Source organism: Nyctibius grandis, chromosome Z (genome assembly GCF_013368605.1).
Source record: "Nyctibius grandis isolate bNycGra1 chromosome Z, bNycGra1.pri, whole genome shotgun sequence".
Taxonomy (NCBI): domain Eukaryota; kingdom Metazoa; phylum Chordata; class Aves; order Nyctibiiformes; family Nyctibiidae; genus Nyctibius; species Nyctibius grandis.
This window is the reverse complement of record NC_090695.1, coordinates 54,704,067-54,717,072: the sequence shown is the minus strand read 5'-3', so window position 1 is coordinate 54,717,072 and position 13,006 is coordinate 54,704,067. Positions and strand designations below refer to the sequence as shown.

General features: G+C 37.1%; 1 protein-coding gene across 4 annotated transcripts in view; it reads left to right on the top strand.

Annotated features, from left to right (window-relative positions):
• Positions 1–13,006, top strand: part of HOOK3 (hook microtubule tethering protein 3) — a 111,705-nt gene that overhangs the window by 87,424 nt on the left and 11,275 nt on the right. For all 4 annotated transcript variants that reach the window (XM_068422202.1, XM_068422200.1, XM_068422201.1 and 1 more), the window contains 5 exons: positions 5,033–5,067; positions 5,878–5,960; positions 8,063–8,163; positions 10,858–10,962; positions 11,081–11,152. In XM_068422202.1, coding sequence (XP_068278303.1) covers positions 5,033–5,067; positions 5,878–5,960; positions 8,063–8,163; positions 10,858–10,962; positions 11,081–11,152 — 396 coding nt within the window. The remainder of the gene's footprint in view (positions 1–5,032; positions 5,068–5,877; positions 5,961–8,062; positions 8,164–10,857; positions 10,963–11,080; positions 11,153–13,006) is intronic.

The window sequence follows — 13,006 nt, the reverse complement described above, 5'->3', positions numbered from 1 at the left end:
CAACATAATGCAACCTTTTCTGTTTCTGTATACAGAGTTAACTTTATTTTTAATGTAAGAATACATGTCATGGCAGAGTTAGTGTGGAAAACAACTTTCAGTCTTCCACTCAAAAATTGTGTTTGCCATCTCCTGTATTTGAGAGAAGAAGCTCTAGAACTTTCCTGAAAGCAGTGATTTTGCAGGACTGTACGTGCACAGTGTATGCTCACAATCTCAGTGTATTGTGTTACTAATTGGCAAGAAGTTGTAATGTGTTGCTTTCTATTTTTGTGGTTTTGTTTTCACTAATTTGTATAAAACAGTGGAAGTTTTAACTAGCTGCTTATTTTCATTTAAGAGTGTGTTTAATTTAGCTTATCCTTTTAATTTTCAGAATAAAGTGTATGAAAGTGAAACATCTAGTTGGGTTCAAATAAGATTATTTTCCTAAGTAACTTAGAATGCATTTTAGAATGCATTTTAAAATAGGTCCATACTATTATGTGATTCTGAGATATTCTTTATTGTCTTGGTTATTGGCCAACATCAGATTTTTCAGAGTGAACAAGAATATGAAAAAATTATTCTCAGATATTAAATATTGTAAATGATCCCTGTCTAATTGAATTCAGCTTTACTTACTGCAGTTTTAATTGTGTCCCTTTTTGAGGCTCTGTTTTGGACAGTAATTTAGGACGTGTCTACAGCTCAGTTACAGGACTGGTTGGAGCCTGCGTAGGCATTATCTGAGATGATTCTGTTGACAGCAAAACACCACCATCACAACACCACTATACAGCCTGCTGTGTGTACCAGGCAGCCCTTGTCAAAGAAGATCTGCCAAGTTCATGATGCAGTTGCTGCATTCCTGGCTTCTGTGTAGGTCTGACCATGTCAGTGGTGATTTATAGGCACTAATCCCATGGCCTGTTTTGCTGAGTTCGGTGTGTAGGACTTAATTTACTCTTAAAGAAGCAAAAGAGAGAGTGTAGACTCAGAGATGTATTGAGACTGCAAGAACCTCTGAAGGTACAGACACCTCATCCAGTCTCCCACACAAAGCAAAGCAAACCTCAAAGTTAAACCCAGCAGCTCAAGTAGATGGAACTTGTGCCAGGACCACCTGAGTTACCCTTAAGATATTGTTACAAAAAGAGTGATTCTTCAGAAGCATGAGAAAAAGGATAAGGCAAGACATGGCATACAGTTCATTGATGTGTCATTTTCAGCATGGTTCCTCTGTTTTTCACTACTTTCCTGGAACAATGCACTGAAATCCGTATTTCTGTATACTTATACTATAAATATGCTCAACTCAGAAAACTGAAGATCCTGTTTGTATTCAGTCCAGAAGTGTATTATTAGGGCTTGGGTTTGGTTTTTTTTTAGTTTTGTTTTCAAAGTTAAGCAATTTTTAGGCTTACCCAAAGTAGGAAAAGCACTATCCTAACCAGGCAAGTATCATTGCAATGGTGCGTGCTGCTTGCCGAGGCCCACATGGGGAAGCAGTTTTTTGATTTTGTATTGAAGTGCAGTGGAAGGCGGATGTTAGGAAGATCCCAGTGCCATTAGGCCTGCAATAGCCAGACACATCCTGTTGGGATGCATGATTAGTCCATCCTGGCTGTTGCCTTGCTACCCAGGGAAAGGCCTCCTTACCCCAGTCTTCCAGACTACAGAATCAACTCAGATATGCCTAGTGTGGTCAGAATAGCAGGTTTTATTTATTGTCCTGCAGAATGCAGTGGTCATGTGTAGGGCTGCTCAACAGGTACCTTGAATAACTTCGACTACATCATTTGCATGCCTTATTATCACTCTCTTTTGTCATCTGTGTTCTCCCTTTCTCTGACCTAATCCCATCCTGTATAAACAACCTAGTTTTATAATTACTTCTGCTCCACTGGACCTAGTCTTGCTAAATCAATACCAAATCTGGTGTTTCTCATACTGTTACATATGCAATCTTGGCCTTATATGCTGTTTCTGATATAGTTACTAAGTCCTCCTGACTCAGCATTTCCCTAAAACTCTGTTACCTGTTTGGTTACCTGTGAAGTTCAGCCACTTTGCTCATGTGGTGAAACACTGGAACAAGTTGCCCAGAGAGGTGGTAGGTGCCCCATCCCTGGAAACATTCAAGGTCAGGCTTGACAGGGCTCTGAGCAACCTGATCTAGCTGAAGATGCTCCTGCTCATTGCAGAGGGGGTTGAACTAGGTGAGTTTTAAAGGTCTCTTCCAACCCAAACTATTCTATGATTCTATGATTACTCTTGGCGTCTGTGAAATCTGACCATCCCCCATGGTGCTGTTTATAACTTCTGTCATCTTCTCACAGCGTTACCGGTCTCATCAAGCAATTTTCTCAAGTCATGTGCCATAGTTTCACTCACCTTGCTAAGTTAGCTTAACCTCAGGCCAGACCCTAGCCATCTGCCTGCAGCCTTAACATGCAGAACAAAACCAAACTTTATCCTCAGAAAGGGGACAGACCTGTTCCTTTGGATTGTTTAAGCATGAAAGAAATTTCCAGCAAAAAGACTTTTTTCTGTAGTTTTTTTTGATGTAAAAGAAAGATAGCAATTTAATACTGGGTAGGATACCTGTTTTCTAAAACCACACCATAATAAGTATTTTTTCTGGTCTTTTGTTAAGTGGAACTTGTTAGCAGTGGGAGGAAAAAGCAAAATAGTGAGTGTACATTTGCTGATTTTTACAGTTTTGTTATAGAAATGTTCTATTATGAAGAGATAAAATGTTTGAATGAAGTTAAATGTAAAACTAGCTCAAAATTAGATAAAGCTTTTTTTTTTTTAAGTGGGATTTTTTTTTTAAGAGACTGATCTTCCTATGAGAGAACAACAATTACAGTCATTCCTTGTTAGGAGCAGAGGATTTGGAAATGTGGCTTTGAAGCTGACTGAGACTTTAAAAAACAAAAAGTGATGTTTGCCCATTTTTAGGGTAATTTATTTGAATTTATCTGCTTTGCTAGAAGCATAGTCATGATCTTTGTGTGGCTAAAATTGCACATTTTACCTTTTATTCTTTATCCTAATATCGTGTCTTGGGTAGATTACTCTGAGTAAACTCAGTCCTGCTTCTTTTGATTGTGTGCGCTGTTTATCATTGTTAGTTTCTTGCTTGTGAGAACATACGATCTGTATGAACAGGAGAGGGGCTACTCCCACAACAGTGCTGGTACTATGCAAATAAGACATATGAAAATACACCAGTGGAATCAGTGTTGACAAGTAGTTGTGTCTGTTCCCAGCTAAACCCAAGTGCAATACAAGGATCACAAAAGACAAGCAGAGTTCAATTTTTATTTTCTTACATTACTGCTGCCAACTTTTCCCTTTCTTGTCCAAACCAAGTAATAGTTCCCTAAATGATCAAACGTAAGTGATAGTGCCAGTTCAAATGCTTTGTGACCAAGAAAGATGCATACAAACATTTTATTGTTACAGAAAATATGGTGTTGGTGTAGATGTTCAGAGGATTGGAAAAGAAAAAAGTCAAATGGTCAAAACCTGCAGATCCTTAGCTGCTACAGATTTCTGACTCTGAAGTCAGTAGAGTCATGCTGGCTTGTTTTTACATGCTCCTCTCCTTTTTATAGTGCGATAAAGAAATCCCAGCTTTGAAATAATGAAAAAGCACGACCCAGGATTGTGATCAAAGACGTATTTTGAAGTATTTACACTATAACAAAGCTAAAAGCTTTTTTGGGTGCACACGGTAATTGTCTCTGTTGACCAGGTGTGTCTAAACCTTTGTTGAAAGACCATTGGAGGAAAAGCAGTGAAGTAATCTTGTTAATTTTCTTGAATTTATTTTATATTTTGATGGTGTTCTGGACCATCAGTCACATGCTAGACCACCAATGTGATTGGTACTGGATAAGTGCAAACCAAAAAGGCAGTTTCTGATTTAAACATTCTACATTTGTCTTGTATTCAATCAGTGTGGTAATAACACAATTCAGAATCACTCCACAAAAACACGTGCATCTCTTAATTTTGGTTGTAGCCTAATAGACTGCATATTTTCTACTGTTTTGTTACTTGTATGATTTTTGTTTTAAAATGACTTTCCAAAAGAGCAGTTGCTTTCCTTTGAAATTCTGGTTTTAATACATGATTTATAAATGTGCTTCTTTACTATTTTTATATTTTTGTTTTTAGTGATATGTTTTAGAAAAATGTACAGGATGAAACTGCTGCTGAGACAGAGCAGAAAAACGCGCATGCGTGAAAAAATGCATAGCTTTAACTTTTTCTGTTCATGACTTTCTAAATAGTTTCTTCTGTTGGCTGCTGTTTTGCTTTATACTAATGTCATCTCTATTTCTTGGCATGGGCTTCTGCTCAAGGCTATTGTGAGTATGGCTTTCTATTTACTTAACACTACTTTCAGTTTATAGACATTTATTGGGTTTATTTTTTTGGAAAGATACTCACTGTGTAAGAAGTGATTTAACCAGAAAGTGGAACACTGTAAGTTGTATGATAATTTTTACATGTCTGTAATCAATAAAGATGAGAAACAGAAAAAGGGTAAAATTTCTACTACAGTCAGAAACACTCTACTCCCTCTAGATTCTATGGGGACAGGAATTTACTTCAACTAATTCGCTACATGTCTTCCTGCAAATTGCGTTGCAATATTGGTAGGACAGCTCTTCTAGTAAATTTTGCTGCACTTCCCAATTTCAGGTTAATTTATTAAGTCTAATTACAAAAGTACAGAAGAAATTGAAACAACTACCGTAGAATTTTGTCATTTGTGGATCTTGCTTTTATTGATCTAGTTCCTGGGAAGATATTTGTAAAGTTATAAAGCACTCTAATTTCAGGAAAGTCACACAGCTGTGGAGGGAAGGATTGCTGCCACAGAGCATGGCTTTACTGTTGTGATCTAAAACTGAGTGAAGTAAAAAAGTTGGATTTTGGTTAGAATGTCAAGATTATATGTTTTAAAATATTTTTTAAATTATGTGAAAGCTCTGCAATATATTACAATAAAATATTTAACTTTCTATTTTAGTCAATCCTTCTGAAAAAGAAACTTGAAGAACATCTGTAAGTATTTTGTTTGCCTATTTTGTTTGCCATTTGAAATGATGTGTTTTCCATAGGGTAAGGAAGGCAGACAGTCATTAATCATGCATCTGGAAAATATACAACTAAGAGGAATTGGATAACACAAAGAACGTTTGGGAAGCTGCTGTGTTCAGATACTATTTTCATCTCATAGAAAACCTTTGTGAAAGCACTAAGAGTGATGAAGGAACCATCATTTTGTGGTGGTTAGAAAACCTTGCCTAACATTGTGTAAATCTTTACTCAAGACAAGTGAGAGTTTTATTCTGAGGAAAGCATGTTAATGTAAACAAAATTAATTTGTTTACTTTTTACTATACATTATGGCACAAAAGGTAACATTTTAGGAAGCGTTACCATTTTGTTCTGCTATTTCTGCACCTCTTTTACTTCCCTAAAATGCAAAGAGCTGTTTACTTTTTGACTGGCTTGCAAAAAAAAATGTAGTTTCTGTTGCCTTTGGGTTTAGCTGTTCTTTCAATGTAATCTCAATTACGAGTATTTATTTTAGGCATGCATTGTACAGTTAACTAAGTTCTAAATTAAGTTTATAATTGCTGAGAGTTAAGCTGTTTGGTGTTACAGTTCTCCATACACTGTAATGGTTTTCAGCTTATTTAACAAGTATTTCCACAGTGACATTGTCATTTCTCCTTATACCTTACAGCAAAAATCAAGCATGCTCTCAGAAATATATCACTATCTGAGGATTTTTTGTGTTGCTTAATGTTCATTCAAGCATAGTAATAATATTGGGAAAACAATATGTGTTTTTATGGTTTGTAACAGTGAGAAGCTCCATGAAGCTAACAATGAACTACAGAAGAAACGAGCTATTATTGAGGATTTGGAACCAAGATGCAATAACAGTTGTGAGTTACCTGTGCAGTCCATTTCTTTTCTTTGTAAAGTATTTAATGTGCAAGGTCTTTAATTATAATACTATAGGAGGTGCAAGATAAACAAAAAGTACATTTTAAATGGCAGTGATATGTATGTTGTTAGTTTCTCTGGAAGCTATGGTGACCAAAAAGATGCTTCTAACACTTGAAATGCTGGGGATTACATTTTAGGAGACCACTGCAGTAAGAAATTACAATGCCCATAGAAATACTGAGTCGCTGTCATACCTGTGATTGAACCCCAGCTGTTCAGAACTGTCATGTCTCCCACAAAATTAATTTAGGAGATCCTTGCTGCCATCACCAGGTTATTTTTACTCCCAATGTATATTCCTTCAGTCTGTTTTCAGAACTGTGTTGTAATTTGAGAAAATTTTTGGACACTGGTCAAAGAGAATATAGGATATATGTCATGTTGCTCAGATGGTATCCAGAACCCAGCATCCAGTTGTTTTTTAGCACATTAATGCTCCTTTTTACCTGAGAAGTATTGAAGGAGGTAGATTGATTTTTTTAAGCCTACTTATTGCGGAACAAGGCAGAAGATTGCAAGCAATGGGAGCTTTTCTGGTTTGTGCCAAAGCAATTTTCTTCATAAAGAGATCGAAGAGGATAGAAATATCAGTTCAGTATTCATTGCATACATTCTATATGTAAAAAGAATTTTTATTTGTGTTGAGCTGAAACTGCAGAATATGTTACAAATTCCACATCTTAGGAAATGTTAGAACACTTGGAAATGAGGTTCAGGGTCTTCATGAGTAGCTAGTAGACACATAATTCTGTCGTACTTGATAAGCTTCAGTGTGAGTATAATAGCAGTCATCTGACTCACTAGATTCTAAACGTTAGGGCATATTGAGCCTTCTGTAGTTAGTTTACTGAAATTACAAGTTGCTTTTTAAAAATCCAGGTCTGAACTTTAGTCTTGGTAAAATAAAAATAGTTATACCTTCTTCCTTTCTTTCCACACTCAGGAAGTGTACAGGAATTATTTTTTCAGATTCTTTTAACTATCCTGGATATGGCCAGAATCCTTGGGCATTGTACAAGAATTGTGGCATATTTTGAAAAATGGCTTCTTGCAGCATTGGAGACCATCTGCTGTTGATCTTCTTACTGATCAATGAAAACCTTACTTGGTCCTGTTACCAGCTTAGTGTTTTCCAAGTATTTAGGGAGAAAACTGTAGGAAAAACATGAAAGAACACTTGAAAATGAGGCTGCAAAACAGGTGGACTGAGGGTTGCCAATTCTCTGACATTGTCTGAGAACCAGACGTCAACGTTAGATGCTATTTGATCCAAGATGATGCAATTGATTTTTCTGAGATCTGAGAAGATGTATAAGCAATAGTGACTTGACATATTCTTATATCAACACAGGAAAAGGCAATGCAATGAACTTGTCCTGCTGGTCTGCATTGCTGCTTAAGAAAATGTGGGGGAAAAGTTAAATTGACTATATTCATGTCACAAGTCTAATAAATTGTGTCCGGTGTTAACAGTTTAGCAGATTTAAGCAAGAGTTGTGCCTGTTAAGAATTATTCCTCTTACATAAGATAGGAAAACTCATATTTATCTGAGTTATGATATTATGGAATAATATCATAACTCATTGATATTGAGTTATGGTATTATTCCATAATAATATGGAATCATATGGAATCATATGGAATATCATATGATATTATGGAATAATATCATAACATATTTATCTGAGTAAAGATATTATGGAATCTGTAATTCAGTAGTAAACTCATTTTCTAAGTGTGTTCAGTAATGGGACTGATTTATTATTCCATTTCTCTTTATATTTTAATAATTTTTTAAAAAGCAAAATTTATGTACAAAACAGCCATCTCATGAGATTATATAGGAGTACACATTTTTAATGTGTTTCTGAGCTGTTCAGTAGTTAAAACTATGGTATCTGCTACATCAGGTTCTTTATGTTAGCTTTTCTTAACTGAAATAAATTCTAGCTGTGCCTTAAATGTCTGTTGAAAAACATGAAAATAAACATAATATAATTATGTTATTTTCCAATGTGTGCATCTCCTGACCTAAAGCACTCAAAATTGAAGAATTACAAGAAGCTTTACGGAAAAAGGAGGAAGAAATGAAGCAAATGGAAGAGAGATACAAAAAGTATTTGGAAAAGGCCAAAAGTGTAAGTATATGTGTTCCACGTTAATGATCCATCTCTGACAGACTGCACCACATGCCCACGCTGCAGGCATAGAAATGAAGGAGGTATCTGTATACACATTAGCAAGTAAAAGAGAAGGAAGGCCCAGTGAGTTCATTGTATCTTCTTACCATTACAGTACCTAATACTGATTAATTCTGCAGAAGATTTTACCTTGTTTTTGCTACCTATCCATAAGGCCTTCTGATGCCTCTGTACAAATGTGTACCCACTGCTACAGATTTTTGAGAGTCACCCAGGGCAAACCTTGTTAAGCATGCTTTCATGTCAGCTGATGACAAGGAGAGGGTGTTAAACCCTTTCTAATGCTGTGACAAACTATTTCTTTGAAGAAATTTTTCTGGACTTCTGTCTCTTCAGTGACAAATTTATAGATCAGCTAAAGCAGTGTCTGTACTAGGACTGGTGGTATAGAAATAGCCAAAATAGCTGTGCTGTTCTTTAGAACTGGAAACTAACTCAAGGGAAGGAAGCTCTATGAGCAAAAGTACTCTTTAATTGGCATTTGTGTTGGGACTTTTGGGGACTTCTGGCACAGTTGTCATGAAGAGTTCTACCTCTTTGTACACACAAATATAGCTTAGTAACACTGAGTACAGGCACAGTTGTACCAACAAGCTCTGGTTTTATCAGTTTGGCAGAGAGGGAAAAGAAGTTTGGGGTTCTTTCCTTCACAGGTAGCTGGATCTGTTTATGTGTGTTTCTGGATGGTGTAGGCTTCTTGTGGTGCTCAGTCAGTAATGTCTGTCTTACCTGGAGCAGACAATTTGATACACTTTATTTATAAATATAGCTTTTAGCTATTTCAGATTTCATCAGGTCCTAATTGCTCTCATAAATTGCTTATTCTTTTTGAGGTGCTCAGAATTTACATGCAGAGGTAATTACACATGTACCAGAGCCATCTTTACCAATTTAAATTTGATTTTGCTTTCTTTGTTCATCTTTTGCCCCTCGTTTCTATTTATTAGCTAACTGATTTAGAAACTGGCTGATATGGACTCTTTATTGATGCTTTTTCCAAGTAAAGTGATCTTTTTTACCAAACCACCTTTGAGAGCTGTTACATTTCATTTCTCTGATGACGTTCAGCATTCTCTTTGCCTTTACTGTTTAATACATCCATCTGTTGAGAAGGTGGCTAGTATTTAAGTATGATATTGTGTGAGTATACTATCAGCTTTGAAATGGCAATATTGTAGTCTTAATCATAGTCTAATTTCTTCTCTTACTATACCTTGATATTTTATTTGAGTTTCTTAAAAGCATACCACTGTCTTCGTTCATGTGATCATGGTAGTAATAAGATCTTTGCTACAGCTGTGTATCATTAAATTGGAATCTGTAAGTAGGTTCCTAATTTGGCAAAACTTTATGCTTCCTTCCTTTACTTCTGTAGTTTCCTCAATGAATTCTTGTGAGATGTTCCAAAAGTCTTCAGAAAATCTAAACAAATAATTTTAAATTTTTTTTTTTTTTTTACATCTTATGTTGCTGACTGTGTCTCAGAGTATTCCAGTGAAAGACAGAGTCACAATTTCCCTTTTCAATAAGATTTGTTTATTGGTATGTGCTCTGTTACTAGAGGGTGTTTTATACAACACTAGCATTAATTATTTTGGTTAGATTAGCTTTTTGTGATCTTCTTACCAGCTTTCAGTATTTTTTTGCTGTGAAGACGAGTACAGTCATTATAGCATTCCACTATAGAAATTTTATCTAGGTCTAACGTGTTTTTTCTTAGAAACATAGTGCACTTTTATGAATCGTCCTTCATGAGTAAAAGTATTTTTTACCATTCAGTAAAAGTGACTTACTAAAATTTAAAGCATTGTTTTATTTCAGTGTCTGGACACGATTCTGAAATGGGTAGAAAAACAAAAGATGTGAAGTCTCTTTCTGTATATCCAGAGCTTGTTAAAAAGTTTTAAGCTATTTTCTATTAAAGGCTTAGGAACCTGTGCATTTTGCTGGATTTGTTCTTGGTTTAGCTCTGTGTTTGCTAGCACTCATGCTACCCGTGATGGATGCCACATACGAACATAAGCAGGTGTCCCTTCATCTTATTAGTAACATAATGATCATGCATGTGCCACAGAATGCTTCTTGGCTTAACAAAGCTATATAGAAATGACAGCACCTGGTAGCCCAGGTAGATGAATCCTGGCATCTTTCCATAAAGACCAAAGCTGTCCTTCCTCAAGTGGGAGGAATTGACAGGTAGGTAAACCTTAGCTATAAAGAGAGAAACCTTTGAGAAAATGTTTCTACCACTGTGGCCCCAAGATAGTGCGGCTAGGGGTAGGAACTGCATAACTGAGTCTGGAATACTGAACTTCTTAGGTGTCACTTTTTCCTATTGGTAGTTTTGTTTCACAGTCCCCAGGTCAGATGCTCTAACGTATCATGGCTGATGTTCAGAGGCAGAGCCTCTGTCATGCTGTCTGTCAAGGTTGTTTTACAGCAGTCAGCCTGTTAAAACTGTACATCCCTCTGTTTCACATTTTGGAGTGTCATTTTGTAGCACTGACATGTTGTAAGTAACTTTTTCATTTCTTAACCTGACTTAAAAGGTTGTAATTCCTTGATGTCTTTCCCTTCAATTAGATTGCTTTTGCAGGACTTAATTAAAAACAATCTGTTTTTCTCTTACAGGTCATCCGCACCTTAGATCCTAAGCAGAACCAAGGTGCAGCTCCTGAGATTCAGGCTCTGAAAAATCAGTTGCAGGAGCGGGACAGAATGTTTCATTCATTGGAGGTAGTAATCCTCTTGTTTCTGGGTAGATGAGTATTTCCTCATTTTTTTTTAGGTATAGACTAGTACTTTTACTACACTTTGGTTTTAAATGTGTGCTTTTTTGATGTTTGTTTTATAGAAAGAATACGAAAAAACAAAGAGTCAAAGAGAAATGGAGGAGAAATTTATTGTTAGTGCCTGGTACAATATGGTAAGAATCTCCCAAACTTTTTATTAAAAAAAAAAAAAAGGAAAGAAACTTCTAATATTAGTTGTTTCTGGGTTGTTTATAACAGTATTCATTCATTTACAGTTTTTCTGTTTGAAAAGCATTTTCCAACACACAGACACAGAAACAATTGCTTTTTAATAATTTTAAGCTGTCATTATATAAGAGTGATAATCTTGGGGTAAATGAAAAAGCATGTGTTTGTTATTTCCAAGTTTAAAAAACAGAAATGTCACTTTCTAGAGGGAAGGATACCTCAGATTACTCTTTCCTAATTCCATCCCTTCAGTTATACTGACTTACAGTGCTCAAATTTACTTTCTTCTTTGATTCTCCACTCTCCAGTCTTCTAAGAGGCACAAGAAAGTTCACAATGAAGGGCACAAGAAAAGCAGTACAGCTTACTTGTTGCAGTAAGTGCTCAGAGAATCGACCCCTTTAGCTTGGGTGCAAGTTTAGCCCCATGTAAAGGGTGAGCACAGGGGCAAGACCCTCACGTAAATTACTCAGACCATAAGGAAGTGATCTGTCCAGCCATACAGCTGTTGCTGGGCCTGTGTGCCAAGAGATTTTTTACCTTCATCAAATATGTTCAAGACTTCTCTTTGGCAGAGTGTGGCTGCATTGAAACTGCTCTATGAATAGAAAAAGTCCCTGGCCTGTGTAACATTCATATTTCATCCTGCTTCATCATAGGTTTCAAATTCCTCCTCTCTGTCTTTCCTTGGAAGAGTTTCCTTCTTGGTGTTCTGTGTTCCTGTTAGGTCCATGGATAGTAAGCCAAAAATGGTACTTAAGCAGAGTGTTTGAATCCTTTAAATATTGAAGGCATTTTCAAGTGACTAGTGTCCTTGACCAATTTTGTAACATTAGTCCCACTGACAAGCAGAAGACAAGCCTGAGCTAAGAGCTGTGGTTCAATAGCCTGTTGTGAATACTAAGATGAGAATTGGCAGCTTGTCTGTGTCTTTCTCTAATTAACCTCTGCTTTTATACACAACTACACAACCCATCACAGCTTCCCTCATTACCTACTTGAATTTACTTCTGCTGAAAACATACTTTCTCTCAAGACATGTTCCTGCCATATGAGCTGGTATTTTCACGGTGGATGACAATACTTAAACTATTTTCGGAGAAAAAGTACTCTTGTAGCTCAACATGCTGAAGGGGATGTCACGGTTTAAAGCTGGGCCGGCTATTAAACCTGAGGCAGACGCTCTCTGTTAACCCTCCCCCCCCCCCCACCCGAAGGGAAAGGGAAAAGGGAGAGAGACTTACGGGTTGGAAAGTTAAAACAGTTTTAATAAACTATAATAATCAAAAAGAGTGTAATAGTAATAATAGAAATAATCAAATATATACAAATATATACAAAACCAAGATCGAGCTCCCCCGATGTCGGCCACGTCACCACCGGCACTGCAGGGCAGGCTCCGGGAAGGCCCAGGCTGGGCCCAGCGACGGTCAAGAACTGGATTCAGGGATGCATGGATCGGGATTGGGGGCAGCAAGAAAACGGACAGAGTCCTTCTTGGACACTGGCCAAAGCTCAAGCCGCAGAAGCAGCCCGAAGCAGCAGAACCACCCAAACACCAGCAGGCGGAAGGGGCAGGGGGCAGAAGAAGGGGTGAGACGCTCGTGATCCCCCCGCTTTATACTGGAATGACGTGTATGGGATGGAATACCTTCGTTGGTCAGTTTTGGGTCACCTGCCCTGTCCGCTCCTCCCTGCAGGTGTGACCCCCCTTCGGCTCTTCACTCGTAAGCAGGGAGGAATTTAGCAGTGACCTTGATTTCTCTAAGACTAAGTACAGCAAGAGCCTTTCTGCATAA